The 22280-nt window shown below is 58.2% G+C and overlaps 2 protein-coding genes across 5 annotated transcripts; both read left to right on the top strand.

The window, feature by feature from the left end:
• The first annotated feature begins 56 nt into the window (after positions 1-56).
• SECTM1 (secreted and transmembrane 1) lies at positions 57-16435 on the top strand. 4 transcript variants are annotated; one of them, XM_045775050.2, is made up of 7 exons: positions 57-168; positions 10145-10296; positions 12454-12555; positions 12887-13198; positions 13960-14016; positions 14232-14395; positions 15392-16430. In XM_045775050.2, the coding sequence occupies exons 2-7, from the start codon at positions 10212-10214 to the stop codon at positions 15533-15535; spliced, it is 864 nt and encodes a 287-aa protein (XP_045631006.2). In that variant the 5' UTR covers positions 57-168; positions 10145-10211; the 3' UTR covers positions 15536-16430. The 4 variants fall into 4 exon arrangements, with proteins under 4 accessions (XP_045631006.2, XP_045631007.2, XP_045631008.2 ...); XM_045775051.2 differs by having other exon boundaries at positions 14700-15529; XM_045775052.2 differs by having other exon boundaries at positions 14737-15529.
• Positions 16436-16501: 66 nt separating this feature from the next.
• Positions 16502-19956, top strand: CD7 (CD7 molecule). Its single transcript, XM_045774972.2, has 4 exons — positions 16502-17261; positions 18242-18556; positions 18798-18928; positions 19708-19956. The coding sequence occupies exons 1-4, from the start codon at positions 17186-17188 to the stop codon at positions 19813-19815; spliced, it is 630 nt and encodes a 209-aa protein (XP_045630928.1). The 5' UTR covers positions 16502-17185; the 3' UTR covers positions 19816-19956.
• Positions 19957-22280: the final 2324 nt, after the last annotated feature.

Raw genomic sequence — 22280 nt, forward strand, 5'->3', positions numbered from 1 at the left:
TCCTTCCTGTATCCAGGACCTGGGTGCGGATTCTGCACCCTCGTTCCCGCAGCCTCCTCCCCTGGCTCCGCCCCCGCAGCGCCAGACTTTCCTCTCCGCGCGCCGCGCAAAGACGAGCGGCAGCAGCCAGTGGCCTGGAGCAGCGGCGCGCAGGGAGCCGGGGCGCAGGTGAGGGCGCGCTCTCGGAGAGCGGGGACGCAGGAAAGGGGCGCACGAGCCGGGGACGTGGCGGGGGTTCCACGGTCGAAGGGCTCCGTGCACTGGGGATGGAGACCCCGGAGCGCTGGGCTGACCCTCCCCCGCAGACGTGCGGCCCCGAGTGCCCCGCCGGAGTCGGTGGGCCAGGGAGTGGGGGGCGAACGGTGCGCGCCGCGGGGAGAGGAGGGGGGACAGGGGCCGCAGGTCTCAATGGGGACCTGCCTCTCCGCCGGGCACACAGGCTGGGCTCTTGAGAGGGCAGGGAGGTGGCATCTCGGGCTCCCGCAGACTCACACTTACGTGTGTGCGCTCCCATTCGTGGGCTCACACACCCGTGATACACTCACTCATACACACCGGTACAACAGAACCGAGCGGCCTGCGACTTCCGACCCGGGAAGGGATACTGTGCCTGGGGAGCAGGGAGAGGAGCCTGCTTCCCCGAGAGAAGTTCTTAGCTGCCCTTTTCACGCTCCTGTCGCCGTTCGGTTTGGCAGCCGTTGTCTCGGAGTGTAATAACATCCCCACTGCTGGTTAATGATCTGCCGCAGGAAAACCGCTCTCCGGGCCTGTGGGTAGAGAAGCCAGAGCTCCTGGGAAGCCCTCCCGTTCCCCAGGACTGTGACAGTGGGGCTGGGGGCGGATGTGCTTTTGGCCCCAGGGGCCAGGGGTGGGGGCTCACAGGGCTGGCAGTGGGGAAGAGAGTTCTTGGAGCAGGCGGCTGGTGAGCCCAGGGGGTGGCTGCCAGGCAGAGGGGAGACGGGAAGTACTTGCCCACCCAGCACCCAGGCCTGGAGGACTTTACTGCCCAGCTGGGGACCCCTCCCAGTCCCAGCAGCAGGGACCATGACGCCACCGGGCTGGGGCGTTCCCTCCACTCCAGCTCAGGTGTGGGGCCACAGCTTTGCAGGGTGCAGCTGTCTCTGGGAGGTGGTCACCTCCCTTACCGTGCTGGTGAGAGGCTGGCCAGCTCAGCCTCGTGCACAGGCTTTTGGTGTAAAGCCTGAAGCCCCTGCCGCAGGGGAGAAAGTGGCACCAGCCACTCCACGGCGCTGTGGGAGTGGAGGACCGCCACGCACCCGGCTGGCCCGAGCCAGGCTTCCGCAAGACTGGCTCTCTCAGTTTTCCCTTTTCCCAAACCAGGACAAGCTGCTGGCAGCAGCCTGCACTTTCCAGATCATGTCACTGACTCCCAAGTGTGACTCGCCCCAGAACCCATGAGTTATCCTTGGTCAGGGACCCACAAACGCCAGCTGTATCGCTCCCATCCCGGTAGCCAGATGCTGGTCCTGGGGTGATAATTGGAGAGAAAACTGCACTGGCGTTTCGTTTCGCCCTCCAGCTTGCGGCCCGCACTAGGCCCTCCCGCTCCGCATCACGCTTCTGTCTTCTTGCCTGTCCCTTTCCCCGTCACGTCACGGTCTCCCTCCCTCTGGTTTTTCTCTCCGTTGCTGTGTTGCGGGCAAGTGAGAGGGTTCAGGCATGGGGAGTGGAGCCGCCACAGTTAAAAACATTTGATTTCGAAAAATGAATCATTCTTCACATGTATGTCCCCAGTATTGCTCAGAACACGTACGACAAGTCTGACACTCAAGTGTGACTGGGCGTCTGTATTGTGCCTGGGAAGCCCAGAGAGGCTGGTTCACCGGAGTGAATTTTCTCCTGATAAATTCCCCCGGAACAACCGAACACCTGGGCTTGGCTGCTCTTGAATCTGACGCTGGACGACCACAGAGGGTTGGGTAGGCCAGGGGCTGGCAGCAGGTGGACACGGCCACCACTGGGCAGGAGGAGCTTAGCTCAGTACCTGCAGCTGCCCTCAGGCGCCTCCAGGACCCAGTCACTGAGGTCTGGAGGCCCAGCTGGCCTCCCCAGCAGTGAGTGTTGCTGGCCAGGGGTCCGGCTCTCGTGCTGGGTAAGGGCTGATATCCAGAGATGGCCAGGACCGGGCTCTGCTTCTCACACACAAATGAACGGACAGAGCCGGCACGCCAGGGGCAGGAGTTAGAGATAGCATTCCTGGGACGTCTGCTGCCTTGGGCTCCGTGCCCAGAGAGTGGCCGCCTGTGACTCGTGGCCGGAAGCGTGGAGTCCCTGGAAGCACATCCAGACTGGACTCAGACGGCCTCCCGACCTCCCAGTAAAGATGGGATTCCCAGAGCTGGGCGCAGGAATCCAGGAGAGGTAGGACAGTGCCGTGAACAGCGAGGGCGAACCCCGCCTGGCTCCCTGCCCTGCCCTCTGATCTCTGGACTGTTCCAAGGGCACCAGCTAAGCCGGGGACTGTCCTCACAGGTAAGCCTGGCATTCAACATTGCATCCATGCCTCTGGCCAGCTGAGATCTATGCCCAGGTCCAAAGGGAGGACCACTAGTCCATGGTAAAAGCCAGGTGGAGCCCAAGACAGCTGAGGGAGCCCAGAAGGACTCAGGGTGACAGGATGTACAAGAGGACATTGGAAGTTTCCTAATCTCCAGTCCACATCCCCCATCTCTAGTCCGGATCCCCCTCTCTAGTCCGGACCCCCTCTCTAGTCCGGATCCCCCATCTCTAGTCCGGATCCCCCTCTCTAGTCCGGATCCCCCTCTCTAGTCCGGATCCCCCATCTCTAGTCCACATCCCCCTCTCTAGTCCGGATCCCCCTCTCTAGTCCGGATCCCCCATCTCTAGTCCGGATCCCCCATCTCTAGTCCGGATCCCCCTCTCTAGTCCGGATCCCCCTCTCTAGTCCGGATACCCCATCTCTAGTCCGGATCGCCCTCTCTAGTCCGGATCCCCCTCTCTAGTCCGGACCCCCCTCTCTAGTCCACATCCTCCATCTCTAGTCCGGATCCCCCTCTCTAGTCCAGATCCCCCATCTCTAGTCCAGATCCCCTTCTCTAGTCCAGATCCCCCATCTTTAGGCTGGATCCCCCTCTCTAGTCCACATCCCCCTCTCTAGTCCGGATCCCCCCTCTAGTCCGGATCCCCCTCTCTAGTCCACATCCCCCATCTCTAATCCGGATCCCCCATCTCTAGTCCGGACCACCCTCTCTAGTCCACATCCTCCATCTCTAGTCCACATCCTCCATCTCTAGTCCGGATCCCCCTCTCTAGTCCGGATCCCCCATCTCTAGTCTGGATCCCCCTCTCTAGTTCAGATCCCCCATCTCTAGTCCAGATCCCCTTCTCTAGTCCGGATCCCCCATCTTTAGGCTGGATCTCCCTCTCTAGTCCAGTTCCTTTTCTTTTTAACTTTTTTTTTTTTTTAATAGGCTCCACACCCAATGTGGGGCTTGAACTCATGGCCCTGAGATTGCATGCTCTACTGACTGCCACCTAGCGCCACAGGGGCTGTGATGGAGGACGTGGCCCCAGCCCAAGGTGGGCACAGTTTGGAGGTGAAAAGGGGTGCAACCCAGGTGTCCCCTTAGCCTAAATCTGGAACCAAGGATTTCACAAAGAGGCAGGACCTCTCCCACATAAGGAGTGTGAAGAGCGACTGATAGATGCCTGTGGGTGAGGGGAGGGCCATCCAGAGCCTGGGGGAAGGTTTAAAGGAGGAGGGGGCTTTGAGCAGCGGGAAGAGAAGCCTGGAGCCCCAGCCAGTGCCCATCCCGAGCGCATGCCCTCAGTGGGCACCAACTCCAGCCTCGCCTGGACGACACAGCAGAAGATGGCCGGGGGCCAACTTTACAGACATTGCACCCCCACAGGAGGGTGCGGGGGCGGTAGGGAGCCCGTGACACTTCCTGGCTTGTCTTGTAGCCGAGAAAACGTACATATAAATATGTATAAATATATGTATGTTAGAGAAGCATGCATATAAATGGCACACCTAACAATCCCTACAGATGTATTTTCTTAAGGTGGGGCTAGAGTAGATACTAAGATTTTAAAAATTAGTCAGTGTAAAATAATTGTTAGGATTGGGGGACACATGGTGTGTTAGAAACTGCAGAGGCTGGGAGCCGGTGATGCTGGCGAGGCCTGGGAGGCTGGCGGGGCCTGGTTGCGGGAGGTCACCATCTCCCACGCCCCGCAGCCTCATGTGACGAGGCAAGGCGGCCTGCCTCTCGCTTTCCTTTTGCTCGTCAACACACCCACGCCCTCTCAAAGGCCAGTGGGAGAGGTCAGCGCGTGCGATGGAAACACACCTTCACGGAGGTGACCATGTCGCCTGGTCCAAGGGAGGACCAGAGGGGAGGCCCTGATAGGGAGGCCGCTCGGGTCCACAGGGACTGAGCCCCTGAGGGAACCACAGAGAGGGTGTGCGTGCCCGTGTGCACCTGTGTGTGCAGGGGTGCAGTGGTGGGGCAGGGGCTCAGGGAGCTGGCGTGAGATCACAGAAGACCCTGGCTCTGCGTGGAGTGAGGCCCTGGTGCGGGTTGTCAAATAGCCCGTTCATGTATTTATTCTCCGTCAACATCCCAGAAAGTTTCCTTGGAACTTGAAACATGACTCCAAGTTTACTGAGAAGGGTAAATACCCAGCAGCGGTCAGGACAATGTGTGAAGGGGGAGGTTTCAAGGGAAGGGCCTGCTTCCGAATCCTGCAGACCCGGGGTACCGCCTGCCTTTCCTGCTGAGTCCTGAGGTCGCACCGGACGAGTGGGGGAAATACGTGCACGTCTGGACAGAGGGCACAGCCCACATCCACTGGGCATTCCGTGCACACCAGGGCACCGACGGGAGGCCCTGCTGCTTCTTCAGGGCCCAGGACGTGGGGCTGGCCGCCCCAGTGGCGTTCTGTTCCCGCGTGAATCCTGCACACCACGCTGGGGACACCAGCCTGCTGGCTCGGGTATGCCTTCACCGATCCATGCAGGGCTGGAGCCTGGGTCAGCGGGCTGTGTGTGTTCTCTCACCTCTGGCCGGAGGAAAGCTTGGCCTGCCTCCTCCCACCCCAAGACCGGGGCACCCTGACCCACATCGGAGCGCCAGGGCAGCGTGGGCACCAAAGGCTGTGCTGAGGTTGGCCAGTGGCAGCAGAGAAGAGACAGGCGCTCCAATGGCCAAGAGGCAAAGCTGGTGTCTCCTCTGGAGACCACTGGGTGGGAAGCCCTGGCCCCCGTCGCAGGAGGGCGACCCTGGGAAGCTCAGGGAAGACTTGACGGAACTGCAAAGGCCCCTGCGGACTGTTCTCGAGGCAGGAGAACAAAAACACTGCGGGGCCTGCCTAGGGCCTCCTCCACGGCCGGGCCAGAGGCGAGACGCCACAGACAGGGCTGGTACTCAGCTCGCACCATGACCCACGGCTCTGTGGTAGCTCGCGCACGACCCCAGCTCGGCGGTAGGGCAGCGTCCACGCAGAGCTCTCCCTCAGGCTGACACGAAGCGCTCTGGCCACGGGACTGGGAGGGGCCACCGGGATCAGCAAGATGCCTGTGGGCCACTGGGCGCCATTTTGTGTCTTCCCATTGAAGAAGATTTGTGTCAGGGAGTGAAAGAAAGAAAAAAAGGTGTGTCTTCCAATTCAAGAAGTTATTTTGTAATAATGTTTGGGAAAAACTGAGCAGATCTTGTCTGAGGTGCCAGGAAAATCCCAGCACAGGAAGTTTCGACTCCTTTTTCTAGAACCTTCCATCCATGTAAGCAACATTCAGTGGTAATGAGCTGCTCGTGCCTGATCTTGGTGATTGCTGACAGGCACTGAAACCAGCAAGGCTGCCACTGGATCGCATCCAGCTGTGAAGTCTCCACGTCTTTCATTATTCAGAGCAGACTCACTGCAGCAGGATCTGGGCAGCTGTCCCTCTTCCTCATCAGCAAATTCTGGTTCTGTGATTAACGATCTCATCTAATAGGCTTCATGGCTGTGCGCAGGGAGACCCGTGAAAGGCAGGCACGGAGCAGCCACAGCTTCTGCGGGGGAGGGCATCCTTCCCGAGGCTCTTTCTACCTCAACTTCTCTCTGTTGCTCTTACAAATGGGTGCACATGTAATGAGAAGATGAGAAACTGTCCTTGTCTTACGTTAGAACTACAAACAAGTTTAGAAAAATCAAGCAAAGGGGTGCCTGGGGGCTCAGTCAGTTGAGCGACCGACCCATATCTCAGCTCAGATCTTCATCTCAGGGTCGTGAGTTCAAGCCCCGAGTTGGGCTCCATGTGGGGCATGCAGCCTACTTTAAAAAAAAGGGAAGAAAATCAAGCAAAGGGAGGAGGCGGGACAGCAGCCCCAACCCCCACCCCAGGCCCTCCTGGAACGTGACCACGCCTGGTGAGGCCTGCGTGACTCAGCTCGCACATCTTCCAGGGCTGGGCCTGGCAGGATTGCAAAGAGAGGTCCGCCCACCAGAAGCAGCCCCTGTACCCTGTTTAACCACCAGAAACCACTGAAACAGGGGCGCCTGGGGGGCTCAGTCGGTTTAGTGACAGACTCTTGATTTTGGCTCAGGTCATGACCTCAGGGTCGTGGGACCGAGCCCCAACTGTGGCTCCACGCTCAGCATGAAGTCTGCTTCTCTCTCTCGCTCTCTCCCTCTGCCCCTTCCCCTGCCCATGTGCGCACACTCACTCTCTCTCTCTCTCAAATAAAATCTTGAAAAAGAAAGAAAGAAAGAAAGAAAGAAAGAAAGAAAGAAAGAAAGAAAGAAAGAAAGAAAAAGAAAAGAAACGAAACTACTGAATTAAGCTTCTCTGTGTTTTAGGAATGAACAGAGGGGCAAAAGCAGTGGAAAGCCAGGGAGTGATTCCCAGGGGCTCGGGAAGGGGAGTGTGCTGGGTGCACGTCAGAGTCCAGGCAGAGCTGGCATGAGCCTCCCGGGCGCCGAGTGCTGGCCTGGCCTGCTCCAGGCCTAGGGACGCCACCCGAGGACCACAGCGAGCTGCTCTGGGCACCGGGCGCTGTTACATTCAGCAGATATCCATCCACGGATGGACAATGGCCCGGTGGGTGGACAGCAGCTGCCTCTAACTTACGAAACTTAGGGATACAGCTGCTAGAACATTCCTAAGATATCAGGCACATTTAGCACATTGGCCAAAACCCTCGGTCACGGGGACTCAGGGTCTGTGTCCCGGGAGAAGGGCACATACCCACACAGGGGCCACTCAGCTCAGCACAGATTCTCGCCCCCAGGAGCCCAGAGCACCAGGACCTGCGGGCAGGGGGCTTTGTTGTCTCGGGCACACCACACCCTGTATGCAACCCACCCCAGGACCCTAGAACCCCTTGTGGATTGAGTGAGAAGGAAAGCCTCCATCCACCAGCCTGGCCGTCTGTCTGTCTGTTAGTCCTTATCTGTCTCTGTGGAGGACAAGCCAGCTCGGGCCAGCCCTGGGCCCGTGGGCACAGCCTGTGCCAGGGTCCTCTCCCCGCCCGCCCGGAGCCCCACGGGCTATGCCATCAGGAGGCCCGGAGCGCAGGACATGGTTTGCGTTTAACATTCTTGAAACTCTCTTCCTATCTCAAATCAGGTATTTCTTTCAAAAGCTGTTATCTAGCCATTTTTCTTTTGTCCTGAGGTTGTGCAAGGCCGGGTGGGCCCTCCTCTCTCACGGCTCCAAGGCCCCCAGATCAGTGGGTTTTTACGTAAGACCCTGCCAGGAAACCCGCCAAGGAACCCCGGGGAAGACAGGCCCGCCTGCTCAGGCCCCCGGGGGTCTGGGGAGCTCCATGCAGCAGCACAGAATGGGGGTGCTCTGTGGCCCTGGTGGGGCTGGGATCAGTCCTCCCAGCGCGATTCCCCTTCCTGGGGTCAGGGCTGGGCCTGGTCACCAGTGGCCCCGAGTGCCTAGACGCCATTAAGTTCAAAGTTCCCTCTGCTCCTGGCCCCTGTGCCCCATTGTCCCCAAACAGCTGAATTCAAAACCAGAGTCGCAACCATAGGACATTCTGGAAAAGAGAAAACTATGGAGACACGAGGAAGACCAGAGGTTGCCGGGGGCCGGGGGAAGGGGATGAACAGGTGGAGCCCAGGGTTTTAGGACAGCTCTGTTGGGGGCATAATGATGGATGCAAGTCGTTATGCATTTGTCCCAACCGGCCTTACGTTCAACACACGAGCGAGCCCTGAAGCATGCGAAGTACGGACTTCAGGCAAGAACCGCGTGTCCGTACCGGCTCACGGATCGTGACGAGTGCGCCATGACCACGCTAACACGGGTCGACTCTGCACTTTCTGCCCGATTTTTCTGTAAATCTAAAATGCTCAAAGACAAACCAGAAGTCTATTATTATTATTTCTTTTTTTTTTTTAAGATTTTATTTATTTATTCGACAGAGATAGAGACAGCCAGCGAGAGAGGGAACACAAGCAGGGGGAGTGGGAGAGGAAGAAACAGGCTCATAGCAGAGGAGCCTGATGTGGGGCTCGATCCCACAACGCCGGGATCACGCCCTGAGCCGAAGGCAGACGCTTAACCGCTGTGCCACCCAGGCGCCCCTATTATTATTATTTCTTAATCAGAAGGTCAACAAATGGTCTGGCAAGCCATTTTTTAAAACTTTTACTTTTTTATTTTTATTTTTTAAGGGTATAATATACTCTTGCAGGGCGACATTGTCTTTATTATAATTCTCAGCTGTAGCTCTTCCACTTAGAAACGAGAAACCATCTTTTCAGTAAATTGTTACTCCCTCCTCTTTTCCCAGCTTAGGGATAGTTTGAAAAAGGCGTAATTTGTACAGTTGTTAGGAAATTAAACTTACATTGATACATAATTCAAGTGTTTATAAAGCACTCGAAACTGTAGCTTATATGTATGCGACTTCTGAAATACAATGACACTTTTAACAATATTTTTGTTCTTTAAAAATATTCTACATACATGCATAAGATCAAAACAATGCTTTCTTTTTTGGGAAATTTCCTGTACGCCGTAAGAAAAAAGCAACCATAGCAAGGTTTCCGCGTCCAGAGGACTGGGTGCCGCCTACTGTTCCATTCCTGTAACTACTAACCTTACAGATCAAAAATCGCTTTTGAAACCCACGTTCTAAAACCTGCCTTTTGGAAACGCTTCGGGGCTGCTACCTGTAAGTGGCCAATTCAGGTCATGCGAAGAACGTACATGATATCAAAAGTGGTACAAAATAGCTACATGCTACCTGGATATGAAAACCAGACCTCACCGTTTTTTACCTCAAATGCAGGGTTCCGCCTCCCTTAACTTGCATGGAAATCTCAAGGGAACACGGAGGTAACTGGAAGATACAGAAAGTCGCCATACGGTTGACGGGCTAGTCAAAGTTGGGCTTGATCCGAATCCTTAACGAGCGTAGAGCCACTGGTGCGTTCGGAGCGTTGGTTCACTCACGGGAAGCGGTCGGAAAGGCGGTCATGCGCTGTCCCCTCTTTTAAAAACAGTACGTGTTTCACCCACTAGCTCCAATACATCAAAAGAACAAAGGGGCGTAACTTCTCACTTAAGAGAATTCAGCATTCCCAGTTTTTAAAGAAACACCTTAGAAACAAATCTGTCCGCTTCAACAAGTTGCACTCGTGCTAGTGACATTGTAATCTTCTTTAACGGGTCACGGCCCAAATCCAAATTGTTGGGAACAGTCCTCAGACAAACTGGAACATAAAGTGTTGAATTCAATTTCGGTGTCACTGATGTCTTCATCACCATCCCCAACCGACGGCATCGAACGGAATCGACATTCATCTCCAAGGCCGAATGGATCGGTTTCCGTGGTTCTAGAGCGATCTGGAAGCTCGCCGTATGCCCTCGACTTCCAGCTCCGTCTGCATTGTAGTTTGAAGTTACATCGGCTTTATTGTCTTGGTCACCCCGGAGACCGACCAATATAATGTCTGAAGTATTTTCCCAAACCGTTTTCTCGATTTCCTCTGATGTGACCTAAGCTCTTGACACCAGGTACAGAGAAGGTGCGGGAGAGGCAGGGCGGGAGCTCTGGCATCCAGGCGCAGTGGTCAGGGAGGAGCTCAGGACCCCTGCCCGCCCCTGGCCAGCCTGCAGCCCGGGAGACCTCTGACCCTGTGGCTTTCCTTTCTCCAGGGACTGTCCCAAGAACCAATGAGGAGGACACAGGACCCCTGAGGCCCGCCTCCCTGTCCTGCTGGCCATGCTGATCTTGACGTTCCCCCTCCTGCTTCCCCAGATGCTCTGGGCCGTCCTCCTGGCCACCTCCCTGAGTGCTCAGAATGGAGGTAAGTCCCAGGATCCCACCCTGTCTGCTGGAGGGCCCAGCGAGGGGGTGGGGAAGGGCGAGGCAGGGGTGGGAAGAGCAGATCCACGTCAGGCCCAGGTGGGACCCAGGCCCCAGGTAGTGATCATGACCCTGAGGTGAGAGGGTGGTCCAGCATCCCTGGGCCACGATGGGATGAGCCAAGTCCCCCCGTAGATGGCAGACAGGGGGTGCCCACTCCAGCGCCCAGTGGTGACGGTCAGAACACGTATGGGGATGGCTAAGAGCATGGCCAGGTTCCAAGGGCGAGAGGGTCCTGGCCAGTTAGTGACAAGTGCTGCGGCCAGAGGAGGGGCAGCAGGACAAATCCGAGGATTCTCAGTCCCCGCTCTGGTCCCCACTCCATCGTTGGGCCAGCAGCTCCAGCATCACTGGGGCACTTGTCAGACATGCGGACTCTCAGGACTTGCTGGGCCCTGCAGAATCAGGATCAGTCCCGGGCACACGGCTCTAGGTCGGGGCCGTGCCGTGGAACCACCCGAGGGGCTCCTCAAAGATGCGGGTCCCCAGGCACACCCCACGCCGGTAGAATGCAATCACAGGCAGAGGGAGCTTCGAAACTACTCCAGCAGTTCCTGGGCGCAGTCAGGGTGGGGCACCCCCAGGCTGGATCATTAGCACATCTGGGATTGGCAGGAAACCCGCGAGCCACAGAGGCCCCTCCTCCTGGGAGCCTGCGGCCCCTCCCAGGGCACTGGACAGATGACGGCAGCCCTGGCCGGCCCTCCCGTGTTCCCGCTCTCTGCCAGACTCGGACAGCCCCGAGTCAGCCCCCTGCATGGGCGTGGGGGCAGCCTCCTGCCACCAGGATGGGGAGCTCCGTCCCAGCCTGGGGGCCCGCCACCCACAGCCCCTCTGTAGGTGGGGCACGGGGTGCTTTAGGGTCGTTTGAATTTTTATGACAGGTGTGTGTTCATACAGCACTTTGACAATGTTGTAAAGATGCAGAGAATGCATTTTGTTTTGTTTTTTTTAATTTAAATTCAATTAGTTAACATATAGTGTATTATTGGTTTCAGAGGTAGAGGTCATCAGTCATATACAACACCCAGTGCTCATTACATCACACGCCCTCCTTAATGCCCATCACTCAGTTGCCCCATCTCCCACCCCCTCCAGCAACCCTCAGTTTGTTTCCTATGATCGAGAGTCTCTTATGGTTTGTCTCCCTCTCTGATTTTGTCTTATTTTTCTCTCTCTTCCCCTATGATCCTCTGTCTTGTTTCTTAAATCCGCACATGAGTGAGATCATATGATAATTGTCTTTCTGACTTATTTCACTGAGCACAATCCCCTCTAGTTCCATCCACGTCTGAGCTTTCATGTGTTTTGACGGCTGAGTACTAGTCCATCGCGTATAGACCACGTCTGCAGAGAATGCATTCTAAAACCCTTCCTCAGAACAAACACAGTGGCCGGGGGGACAGTGGGGAGATTCTGGGCAGGTTCCTGCCGCAGACTCGCATGTGGAGGTCTTACATCCACGGAGCCCTGACCGGCCCCGCGGTAGCCCCCTTCCAGAACAGTTTCCTGCTGGCGCCCACGGCCTCCCTGAACCGAGCGGTCTCTCTCCACTCTGCTGCCCACTGGCTGAGCCGCCCTGGTACAGACTTGTGACTGCGGCCTGGGAGGGGCCCCCTGTCCCCGAACACTCCGGGTTTGCTCAGGCCTGTGCCTGCCTTGCAGAACTTCCACCTCACACCCTCTCTCTCGTGGGCACCCAAGGCCCCTGGCACATGGCCACACGTGGCATCTGCCATGCTGTGTCGACTTGGTGAAATGTGGGCTCAGCCAGCACACGGTGTGCCCAGAGCTCGTGTCGCTGTCTGGCGTCTGTCCAGCTGTGTCCAGTCCGCGGTGGAAACTGCTGCAGCAGGACAGGAGGACATCGGGGCCGGCTCGCTCATGTCGCCTGGGGCACCCACTGCCGTGTGCTGGCGCCCCAGGGTCCCCATCAGTCAGAGCTCGCCCCGGTTGTGCAGCGAGGCTGGCGATGGGTGAATTTGCTCCAGGACTCGGCCTCCCAAGATGGTGGGTCCGGTTCCACAGCCGACAGGGGAGGTGGAGGCGGGGGTCCGTGCTCGTTGACTCTGACGTTGGCGGGGTCGGTGTCCTGCAGGAGCCGCGGACCTGCCCTGTGGAGCTGAGTGTGCACGCCTGGCCCAGGACCCTGGGGACGGTGAGGCGGCTGCAGGCCTGGCCTCGACGCCCCAACACACACGTGAGTGGGCCGAGCAGCCCCCCAGAATCCACCTGCAAGGAAGGGCGTCTGGGGGATGTGCCCAGGCACCGGGACGCCACACCGGCCGCACGTGGGGACACACGCATGCGCACGCACAGCCTCCCTGCTTCTATTTCTGTGTTGTTTTCCCCCTTGAGGCGCACGTGCTGATCTGTCTGACCAGCTCACTGCCTTCTCCACCGCCCTGGCCGGGCCGTGTGTCCCTGGGGTCTCGCCTCGTCACCGTCCCTCCCTCGGCCCCTGGGAGGGTGGCCAGTGAACGTCCTGAGGCCCAGCCATGACCCGGGTGTGACCTGTCCCCTGCACACAGAATGGGACAACCCCACCTGCACCAGAGGAGTGGTGTCCGTGTCCAGAGGGCAGCGCGCCGTGATGGCCTGCAACATCTCCAACCCCTTGCTCAGCGTGGCCATCTACCGGAGTGCCCACGGGGAGGCCTTCAAGCCCGTCTTCAGCGTGCGGCCCCCGGGCTGCTTCTGCCGGGAAGGGTGGCAGCTCCAGGTGCAGGGAGGCATGGCCCAGCTGGTGATCGAAGACGCGAACCACACGCAGGCGGGGTGCTACAAGTGGTACCTGCAGGGTCTGCAGAGGAATATCGAAGTCACCACGCTGAACGTTTCAGGTGAGGGGCGGCGTCTTCATGCCTCCGCCCCACCCCAGGCGCTTTCCTATGTGGGAGGGGCGGGGGGAGCAATTCCTGCCCCCCAGAAGTGCCCAGAGCCCCGGGGCTGGGGCCCAGAGAGGGCAGGCCTGGGTTCCAGCAAAGCAGAGTGAAACAAGACAGGCCTCCGCTCCTCCAAGGCCCTGCGCCACAAGGGGGCCCAGTCTGGGGGGCTGCCCTGTCCAGGGAGGAGGCAAGGCCCGTGCACCTCTCTCCCACTCACCAGCTGTGGGGCGGGGTTCCACCTGCAATGCCAGTGCTCCCTGAGGCCCCAACGGAGCTTGGTCTGCCCCCGAAGGTCCCGCCTTCCTGCACTCACCCAGAGGCCCCATGACCCCTCAGCTTCTCCAGCTGGCCCCACCCCCCAGCCTTGTCCTGTACACTGTCCACCTGAAGAGCCCAGCGGTCCCCCCAGACCAGGGCATCCCCTCCGACCAATCCACGCCTGCTGACCCCTTTCCACTGCCCTCACGTGAGCAGTTCCTCACTTCCCTCCATTTGGAGTAGAGCTCACTGTCCCCCCGCCCCAGGACACGGCTCAAACCCACAGGGCACCGCACCCCCCCACCCGGTTCCAATCCAGTCTCGGTCACCCTGAGCTGTGGCATGGCTGAGAATGGTGCCCCCAGCCTGGCCAGGCCCGGGGAAGGGACCCAGAGAGCCTTTGTGGGCTCCTGGTACCCTGGTCTCATCTGATACCTTGGGCTGGGGGGCTGCATCAGGGGCAGAGTCCCAAGACCTGAAGGAGGGAGGACATCTGCTCGTCACATATCCCTGCGGTAGGTGTTTTTACCCTACACCCAGGTACCCCCCGGAAGCCCCCTCAGGTCCCCCAGGCTGTCCCCCTCCTCCGTGCCAGCACCCCTGTCCATCCTGCACAGCCCACCCCCTGCTCCCTGCGCGTGGGCGTGATGTCTCCCTCAAGGGTGCGCTCAAGGCAGGCAGTGCCTCCTCATGGGTGAACAAGTGGTGTCCCCCACCCTGCTTCCCACAGGCCCAGAGATGCTATGCCCGCCCGAGGCCGCGGACCAGTTCAAGGTGGTCCTTGCGGTCATCGGCGTCACGGTCGGCCTCATTTTCCTGGTGGTCGGCGTGTCGGTCTGCACCAAAGGCACAGCTCTCCTGCCCTATTCTCTCCAGAAGTGCTCAGGACCCCAGGTCTGAGGCCCTGCACCTAGTCTGTGGGCTGGGGGGGGGGGTCATCCCGGGCCCAGAGAGCACACACGCCTCCCTCAGAGGACCCCCCCGGGCTGTGGCAGGTGCCTCCCTCCCAGTCAGGCCCACGGGAGCCCCAAAGCACTCATTTGTCCCAGGACACCCTGGAGGCAGCACAGAGAGGCTGGACTTCCTGCTCCTTCCAGGAGACCTAGGATGTGTGGCCCGGTGGGCGTGTCTCTGTGTGTGTGTGTGTGTGTGTGTGTGTGTGCGCGCGCGCACGTGACCTGAGTGTCTCCGCACACAGATTCCAGCACGGCTCTCATCCCTCCCTCCCTCCTTAGAAGAGCTGGTTCTGAGCTGGAGGACAGAGGGCCTAGGAGGAGGGTGATGAGCGGGCCTGAAACCCAGAACCAACCCCAGGAGCCCTGCCCCATTCTGAGGCCACCAGCACCCATCCTCGCCCCCCAGGAGTGGAGCCCGGCGTGTCCCACCTCCACCTGGTTGACAGATGCCCACGAACCACACAGGGTGGCAGACAGAAGCAGGCCCCTGTCCCTGCCTGCTGGCACAGGGACCCGCTCAGCGCTTCAGCCAAGGGGCGAGCTCCCTTTCCACGAAGAGGGGGGAGGAGCGGAAGGAGAGGGCAGGACCCAGGCTGGCAGCTGCTTTTCCTGGGACTTCCCTCCCACCCCTACCCCAGCCCCCCACCCTGGGCAGCGGCTGGTTGCTCACCACCTCAGCCTTCCGCAGCTGTCTCAGCTCCCCCACCCTCCCCTCACTGGACTCTGTGGTCAAAAATAGGAAAATTTCAGGGGTGCCTGGGTGGCTCAGTGGTTTAGTATCTGCCTTCAGCTCAGGTCATGATCTCGAAAGTCCTGGGATTGAGCCCCATGTTGGGCTCCCCGCTCAGCAGGGTGTCTGCTTGTCCCTCTGCCTCTCCCCCTGGCTTATGCTCTCTCTCTCTCTCAAATAAATAAATAATCTTTTTTTTTAAAGGAGAAATCTCAAGTTCCAAAACGTTTGACCTCCAAGAACCTGTCCCTTCTCTGCCCCATCAGGGCCGGGGGCCTGGGCTTCCAGCCTCAGGTGCAGAAGGGACACGCTGCTGTACCCGTGGAGATGCCTCAGCTTGGGTCTTAAGTTGACCTTGGGCACACTCCTATCTTTAGCCCTGAGCAAGAACAAGTTTGCGGTCCCTCCTGTCAGCAGTCCTGGCGTGAAGCTGTGGGGGATGGAGGCTTGAGGTGGAGTGCCGGACCCACCTCCACCACGAGGGGGAGCGGTAAGGAGGCAGGCAGGTGGCACCTGGCAGTCAGGTGTCCACACAACCCTCCCCACCCCCGGCCTCCCAGCCCCAGGGCTCCCTTCCCCCGCCTGCCCAGCTGCCGTCCCTTCCCCATCCCAAACCCCTTTTGTCAGATGTCTTCATAATTACAACTGTGTAACGCCATGGAGTGCATTCTTAAGAGGGACACAGGTTTTTTTCTTAAGTACACATTCAGGGGATGCCTGGGGGGCTCAGTCGGTTAAGTGCCAGACTCTTGAGCTCAGCTCAGATCTTGATCTGGGTCATGAGTTCAAGCCCCACGTGGCTCCACGCTGGGCATGCAGCCTACCTAAAAAATGAATGAATAAAGTACACATTCAGTGCTCTGAAAATCCATAACCCTAATCCCTACGATGAATAAAATATATCAACCAAGAAACCATCGAATAACCTGAGAAATACATATTTTTTAAGTGGGGAAAAACATAAAAAACTGAAAGAAGCTGCTTCCTGTCCTAAAGCACTAAAAAGGCAGACGGCATCCAGAGATGCTGATGGGGGGTCCTCCTCACCGCGGGGAGCCCCAGACTGGAGGCCTAGACCTACAGGGAAGTCCTGCGTCTGGGTCTTTGTTTTCATTCCTTCTTGTTGCTTGTATTTTCACTGGTTTCTCTGAGATTGAATCCCGGGGCCTTTCAACGCCCTCCCTCCAGGCTCCGACCCGGCCTTCGGCGGCCCCGCCCCCTGCCTCCAGGCCCCGCCCCGGCCTTCGGCGGCCCCGCCCCCTGTCTCCAGGGCCCTCCCCTCCTTCCTGACCCCGCCCCCGCAACGCCGGGCTCACTGAATTGTAGGACGTGTTTCTTCTCTCTCTCTCTCTCTTTTCTTTAGTTTACCACCGCATGAGCGTATATTGCCCGTATACGGACTCCGACATATGCAGATTGAATCATACTGCTGCTTCTCAATCCTGATGAGTGGGGATGAGGGACAAAGGGAGAGCGAGAGAGGGACAGAATTTATTTTTACAATGACAGGTAGAAAAGAACAGGTGGCTAGCAGATTTCTGGGCATAAATCAGGTTCAGCAGAAAGTGACCCAGCGGACCCAGGGCATCTGGATCCTGAACCCAGCCCACCCAGGGACTCCCCTGGCTTTCTCCTGGTCCTGTCCCCCCACCTCGGGCCTGTGCAGACACAGCAGGAGTGGGGGACCAGGACAACTGGTCACCCATTGGGCACTCAGGACAGCGCGGAGGGGTGGGAGAGGGTGAAGACTATCCCTCCCAGCCTGGCCCTCAGCACCTCCCCTAACCCATGGCACCACCTCCAGGAAGCCCTCCTGGAGTGCCTGGACCACCAGTCACTGCCTCCTGCCCTTGCATCATTGCTTGGGGTTTGGGGCGGTGCCTCGAGCTGGTGGCACGCAGTTGAGTGCTTCAGACAGGAAGAGTCTCAGCCAGCCGTGAGAGAGGGCCCTGCCTTTCCCTTGTCTCTGGGTCTGTGGTGGGCAGGGTGGTAGTGAGCATGGCCCCAGAGCTCCCACTGCTCTCTGTGCTCCTCACACTCACCTGTACCCTGCTCAGGGCTCCCGCCACCCAAGGTAAGCCCTCCCCATGCCTCACCACATCCCCCACTGTGCTCCCCTAAAGTGGGCTCTGTGCCCCAACTTGGGGATGTTCCTTCCCGGGAAGGGGGTGGTCTGGGATGCTGAGCGTGACTTCCCCGCAAAGCACCCCTGTGAGTTACGTCTGGGTGCAGAATCACCACGGCTCTGGTCTTTTTCTTTACTTAAATGTCTGGGGATTCTCTTTTCCGTAATTAGCAAGGTTGCCTTGGTTATGAGAGAATGTTGTCCGTTAGTTTGCTTTTTAAAACAGATACATGTGCAAAGTTCTGCAATAAGATGGAAATATCAGTGGGGCGGGGGTGGGGGGAGGCGGGGAGACACTCAGCCGGAAAAAAAGAAAAGAAAAGAAAAAAGAAGCTCCAGAATTTAGCTTGCTGAGAAGCTGATGTTGGATTACATTGAAGAGGGTTCATGTTTGCACCAGGAAGCCAGTCCTTCTGGGCCTCAGCTGGGCAGACAGGGACATTTCTGAGTGTCCCTCAGACAAGCAAAGATGTGCCCACCCCACAGAACCACCAGCTCTAGGTGCCTGGAAATGATGGGGACAGTGAGGCAGCCAGCAATGGAAGGAGAGGAGACAGCACAGCCCCTCCGGCTGTTTTGGGTGCAGTCTGTTAAGAGAGGGAGAAGGGGCAGGGGCGGGGAGAAGTGATAAGAGCTGCCCAGTGAAAAACCAGCTGCTTTGGAAGGAAGAAGCTGCAGCCTGAACTTCCCCTGGGACCCAGCGTGGGGAGTGGTCACAGACAGCGGGCCCCCGGTGTCGCCCCATCAGCGTTCCTGTACGGCCACTGGGGTGGCCGCTGGGGCTGCTCCAGGGCAAGATGCCTCACTGTGGTGACACGGCCACAGTGGGCTGTCCCAGGGCCCCTCTGTCCCGCCACCGTCCCCTGCAGAGAGAAGGGCTCCTCCCCTCTGGCCAGGCCCAAGGTGACAGCAGGGGGTCCTTCCTGCAGAGCTGTGGCAGTCCCCCCCCTACACTGTTGCCCCAGAGGGGGGCTCCATCAACATCACCTGCTCCACCAGCCGGCCGCTGTCCGGGGTCTACCTGAAGCAAAGGTGGCCGAAGCCCACGAGTGTGATTTACTATGAAGACAAGAAGCAGCCCACCGTAGATGAGCACTTCCGAGGTCGTATCGGCTTCTCCGGGCTGCAGCACAACCTGACCGTCACCCTGAGCCACCTGCGGCTGTCTGACACTGGCGTTTACGCCTGCCAGGCGGTCATGGACGACGTGGTCTGGGGCCCTGGCACCTTGGTGGTGGTGACAGGTAGGAACGTGCCTACCCTGGGACCCACTCCACCCACCTGCTGGGCAGGCCAGGCTCCACCTGCCCTTGTCTGCCCGGAAGTGTCCTCTACACCTGCTTGAGTTGTTCCTTCCAGCCTGAGCCCACTGCCTCCAGGAAGCACCCTGGATTGCCCACCCCCCACTCTAGAGCCCGTCCGTGGACCCCGAAGGCTCTCCTGGAACCCATCACCTGCCACGTGCCTCTCTACTCCTCTTCACAGACAAGGTGTCCCAAGAGGTAGACTCGTGCCAAAAGGCTCAGCTGGCCTCTGCCCTCCCTGTGGTCCTGGCTGTGAGCTGCTTCTTCCTCGGGCTGGGGATAGGGGCGGTATGTGTGCTGAGGAAGACACAGGTCAGTGTGAACCCCCAAATTTCACCTGTGTCCCTATAAGCCAGCTCCTCTAAGAAAGCAGGGAGGGAAGGAAAGGGTTAAGCCCCAGAGAAACCGCAGGACCCACCCATCCCCTCATCAGGGTCCCTGGGAGTTCTGAGGGCTCAGAGGCAGAGTCCAAGGTGGGAGGGAAACCCAAGAACTGGAGCCATGAGCAGGGACGGGCATGGGCCCAGGTGGATGCCAGACATTGAGGGGCAGGAGGAGGGTCCAGGGAGGCGTTCAGAGAGCACGGAGAGGCATGTGTGTGAGCATGTGAGCATGTGTGTGCTTGTGCAAGTATGTGCGTGTGAGTCTGTAGGTGTGAGAATGGTGTAAGCAGGTGTGAACATGCAGTGGGGGGTTGACAGAGACAGGTGCCAGGAAGTGGTCAGCTCTGTCCTGGTCACTCAGCTCTTTGGAGCCGACTTGCCTTTGCCGAACTCCACGTCCCCTTGAGACAGCCCACCCACCCTCAGGTCCCTGCGCGAGGTCCCTTTCATCCTCCACCTCCCTGCCACTGCCCCCTAGACTCTGTTCCCATGCCCCATCCTACCCCCCACCCCCACCCCCGGCCTGGGGCAGCTCAGGAAACCTCAGGGCTGCCCAAGGCCCCTTGTGAACTGACTTCACGCAGGCCCCAAAGCCCAGCAGCGTTTCAAAGTGGAATCAAAAAGCTTCCTAAGGGGTATGCTTTGAAGAAAGAGGGTGCCCCAGCATGAGCTGGACCCTGTGCAATGAGGATAGGCTTTATCTTTCAGGTCAAGAAACTGTGCTGCACGAAGGATAAGAACTCAGCATGTGTGGTGTACGAGGACATGTCCTACAGAAGCCAAAACAGGATGTCTACCCCCAACGAGTACCAGTGAGCCCGGCAGCCCCCCCCCACCCCCGCCCTGCCAGGTCTCCCTCTGCCCCGGCCAGCTCAAAGAGGACTGCCTGACCCAGAGAGGTCACACAGGCAGCTCCCTGCAGCCATCAGGCTCCTGGCATCCCAGCGCCTCCTCCAGGAAGCCTTCCTTGCCTACCTCCTGCCTTCCAGAAGCCCTGCATGGCGGTTCTGGCACCCTGGGCCCACCAAGGAGAAAGCCTCTGTGTACTGCTGCTTGCTGCCCTTCCCCTCACATGGCAGGAGGGGCTTCTGTATGGATGGACTTGGACTCAGGGCCTGGTGGAGGCAAGAGGGAGGGGAAGCCCAGTCCCCAACCCAGGCTTGCCAGAAATAAAGTGCTTCTCTTCTCCCCTTTCCGACTCCAGCATCTATTTCTAGACCAGCTCGGAGCCGAGGGGGAGGGCTTGACTGAACCCTCCCCAAACATCTTCTAGGACTTTTGCAGCCGGTGTGATTATGTGTGAGACCATTGAGGAAGGAGAGGAGCAAGGGGGCGCTTCCACACTCCGGGCCCCGGGGAGCCCCTGGAGCTGTGATGGGCTGCAGAAGGGGCACATCGACTGGAACCCTCCCCCACCTCTCAGCCACCCCTCAGCCCGTCACCTGCCCTCCCCTGCCTCCACCTCAGAATAAGGGGGGATAGAGGAAGGGGGGCTGGCTGCAGTGGCCTCTCAGTTAAGAGCCCCTCCCGAAATGTGCTCATGCTGGATGGGGGGGCAGTGGGAACTTGGGGAGCCATGCTCGCTGTCCGGGGTGGGGGGAAACAAGGCACCCCCGTGTGGGTGTGAGCTGTGGTGTGTCCTCCTAGACTCTGGGCTGAGAAACTGCAGACCATGCTGTCCACCCCCGCCCGTCCTGTGCCCTCGAATGTCCCATCAAAACTGCAAAGACAAAACTAACACAGTCCACTGCGTGGAAACCCCCAATCCCGGCTCTTAAACACTACAGACAGGGGGGCACCTGGGTGACCCAGCAGCCTCGGACTCGGTTTCCTCAGGGGTTGTATCTCAGGTCTTGAGATTGGGCCCTTTGTCAGGCTCCCCCTCCCCCCCACACTCTCTCTCACATTAATACATCAGTAGGGGCCCCTGGGTGGCTCAGGTGGTGGAGGGACCGACTGTCGATTTGGGCTCAGGTCATGGTCTCTGGAGCATGGGGCGTGGGATCGAGCCCCACCTCAGTCTCCCCGCTCAGCAGGGAGTCTGTGTCTCTCCTTCTCCGGCTCACCTGCCCCTCCCCCTCCACAGGCTCAGGTGCTCTCTCTCTCAGATAAATAAAATAGATCCTTAAGAATAAATAAATAAAATCTTCAAGAAAAACACTACAAACAAAAATACATGATAAGCATCCACAAACTGGGGGGGGGGGAATAAATTACAGAACAAGGGTTAATATGCTTCGTTTATAAAGATGAATCAATAGAAAAAAAACAAAAACTTGGATAAAAATGTACAAATAGCAAAAAATGAGTGATAAGCAGGAAAAACAGGAAACCATTCAAATTGCTAGCTATCAATGAGATATCAGTTGAAATGAGATAACCCTTCACCCACTCTCTGGGTTTGCAAAGATCAAAGATCAAAAGTAGCATGTTCCTTTTACTTGGAAATCCCACGTCTAGAATTGCGTCTTTGGGAAATGATCTTTGGGCAAGAGACACAATCACAGTCATATCCACTCCTTGCTTTTGATACGACGCAGAGATGGTCTGCATGTCCAAGAAAGAGAAGTGCCGTATGCGGCACAGTGGGTGCAGCCATACAGCGAGCGTTAAAGCGGCGTCGGGTGTGGAAAGCACGCGTGACCCCGTGTTGAAAAAGCACAGACGGGCATGTGCGGTTGTTTATGCTCATGTCCAGAACGGAAGAACAGACAGGGGTTTGACACTGGTTCTCTCTGGGTAGTGGGATGTGTGTTCTCCAGGGCGTGGAGTCACCAGGACACCTCGGGCTTGGGGTAGGCGACTTGAAACATGATCTCAGTGGTGTTTGTGGAGGGCACCAGGGACCTGCCTTTGGGACCCAAGTGGCAGTCAGGAAGACCAACAGAGACACCACGTCCTGGTGTCCCCGCATCCCAGGGATCGCCCAGAGGGATTGCAGGCGGCCCTGCAGCCCCAGATATACAGCAGGTGTCTATCAGTTGCCTGCTGGCTTCTGGTCCCCACTCTTGACCACTCATCAGCATGGCCTTGGACAAGTGCCGCCTCTCTGGGCCTCAACTTCCCCTCCATAAATGAGGGGTGTGGGGTCCACACTCTCTTCAGAAGTAGGGCTCTGTGGTTTCCAGGCCAGGCCGGACTTGCTTCCACTGCCCCTGACCGTCAGCTCCCAGGTGCCTCCGCCCTTTCCCCACTCCCCACCCTTCTGAAGCAACTTCCTGTAGATGAAAGACATTGCCTCTAGCCTGCCCCCAGAGGCCCTTGTCACCTGAGGCAGTCTC

Source organism: Ursus americanus, chromosome 23 (assembly GCF_024610735.1).
Source record: "Ursus americanus isolate L20-20 chromosome 23, mUrsAme1.1.p, whole genome shotgun sequence".
NCBI classification, from domain to species: Eukaryota; Metazoa; Chordata; class Mammalia; order Carnivora; family Ursidae; genus Ursus; species Ursus americanus.

What these genes read in the sequence shown, in the direction of transcription:
- SECTM1 (XM_045775050.2), top strand. Translation starts at nt 10,212, where the DNA reads ATGCTGATCTTGACGTTCCCCCTCCTGCTTCCCCAGATGCTCTGGGCC. An exon ending in CTCGACGCCCCAACACACAC is followed by an intron (nt 12,556 to 12,886) that starts GTGAGTGGGCCG and finishes CCCTGCACACAG; the next exon opens with AATGGGACAACCCCACCTGC. An exon ending in CACCACGCTGAACGTTTCAG is followed by an intron (nt 13,199 to 13,959) that starts GTGAGGGGCGGC and finishes GGGCTGCATCAG; the next exon opens with GGGCAGAGTCCCAAGACCTG.
- CD7 (XM_045774972.2), top strand. Translation starts at nt 17,186, where the DNA reads ATGGCCCCAGAGCTCCCACTGCTCTCTGTGCTCCTCACACTCACCTGT. An exon ending in CACCTTGGTGGTGGTGACAG is followed by an intron (nt 18,557 to 18,797) that starts GTAGGAACGTGC and finishes TCCTCTTCACAG; the next exon opens with ACAAGGTGTCCCAAGAGGTA. An exon ending in GTGTGCTGAGGAAGACACAG is followed by an intron (nt 18,929 to 19,707) that starts GTCAGTGTGAAC and finishes TTTATCTTTCAG; the next exon opens with GTCAAGAAACTGTGCTGCAC.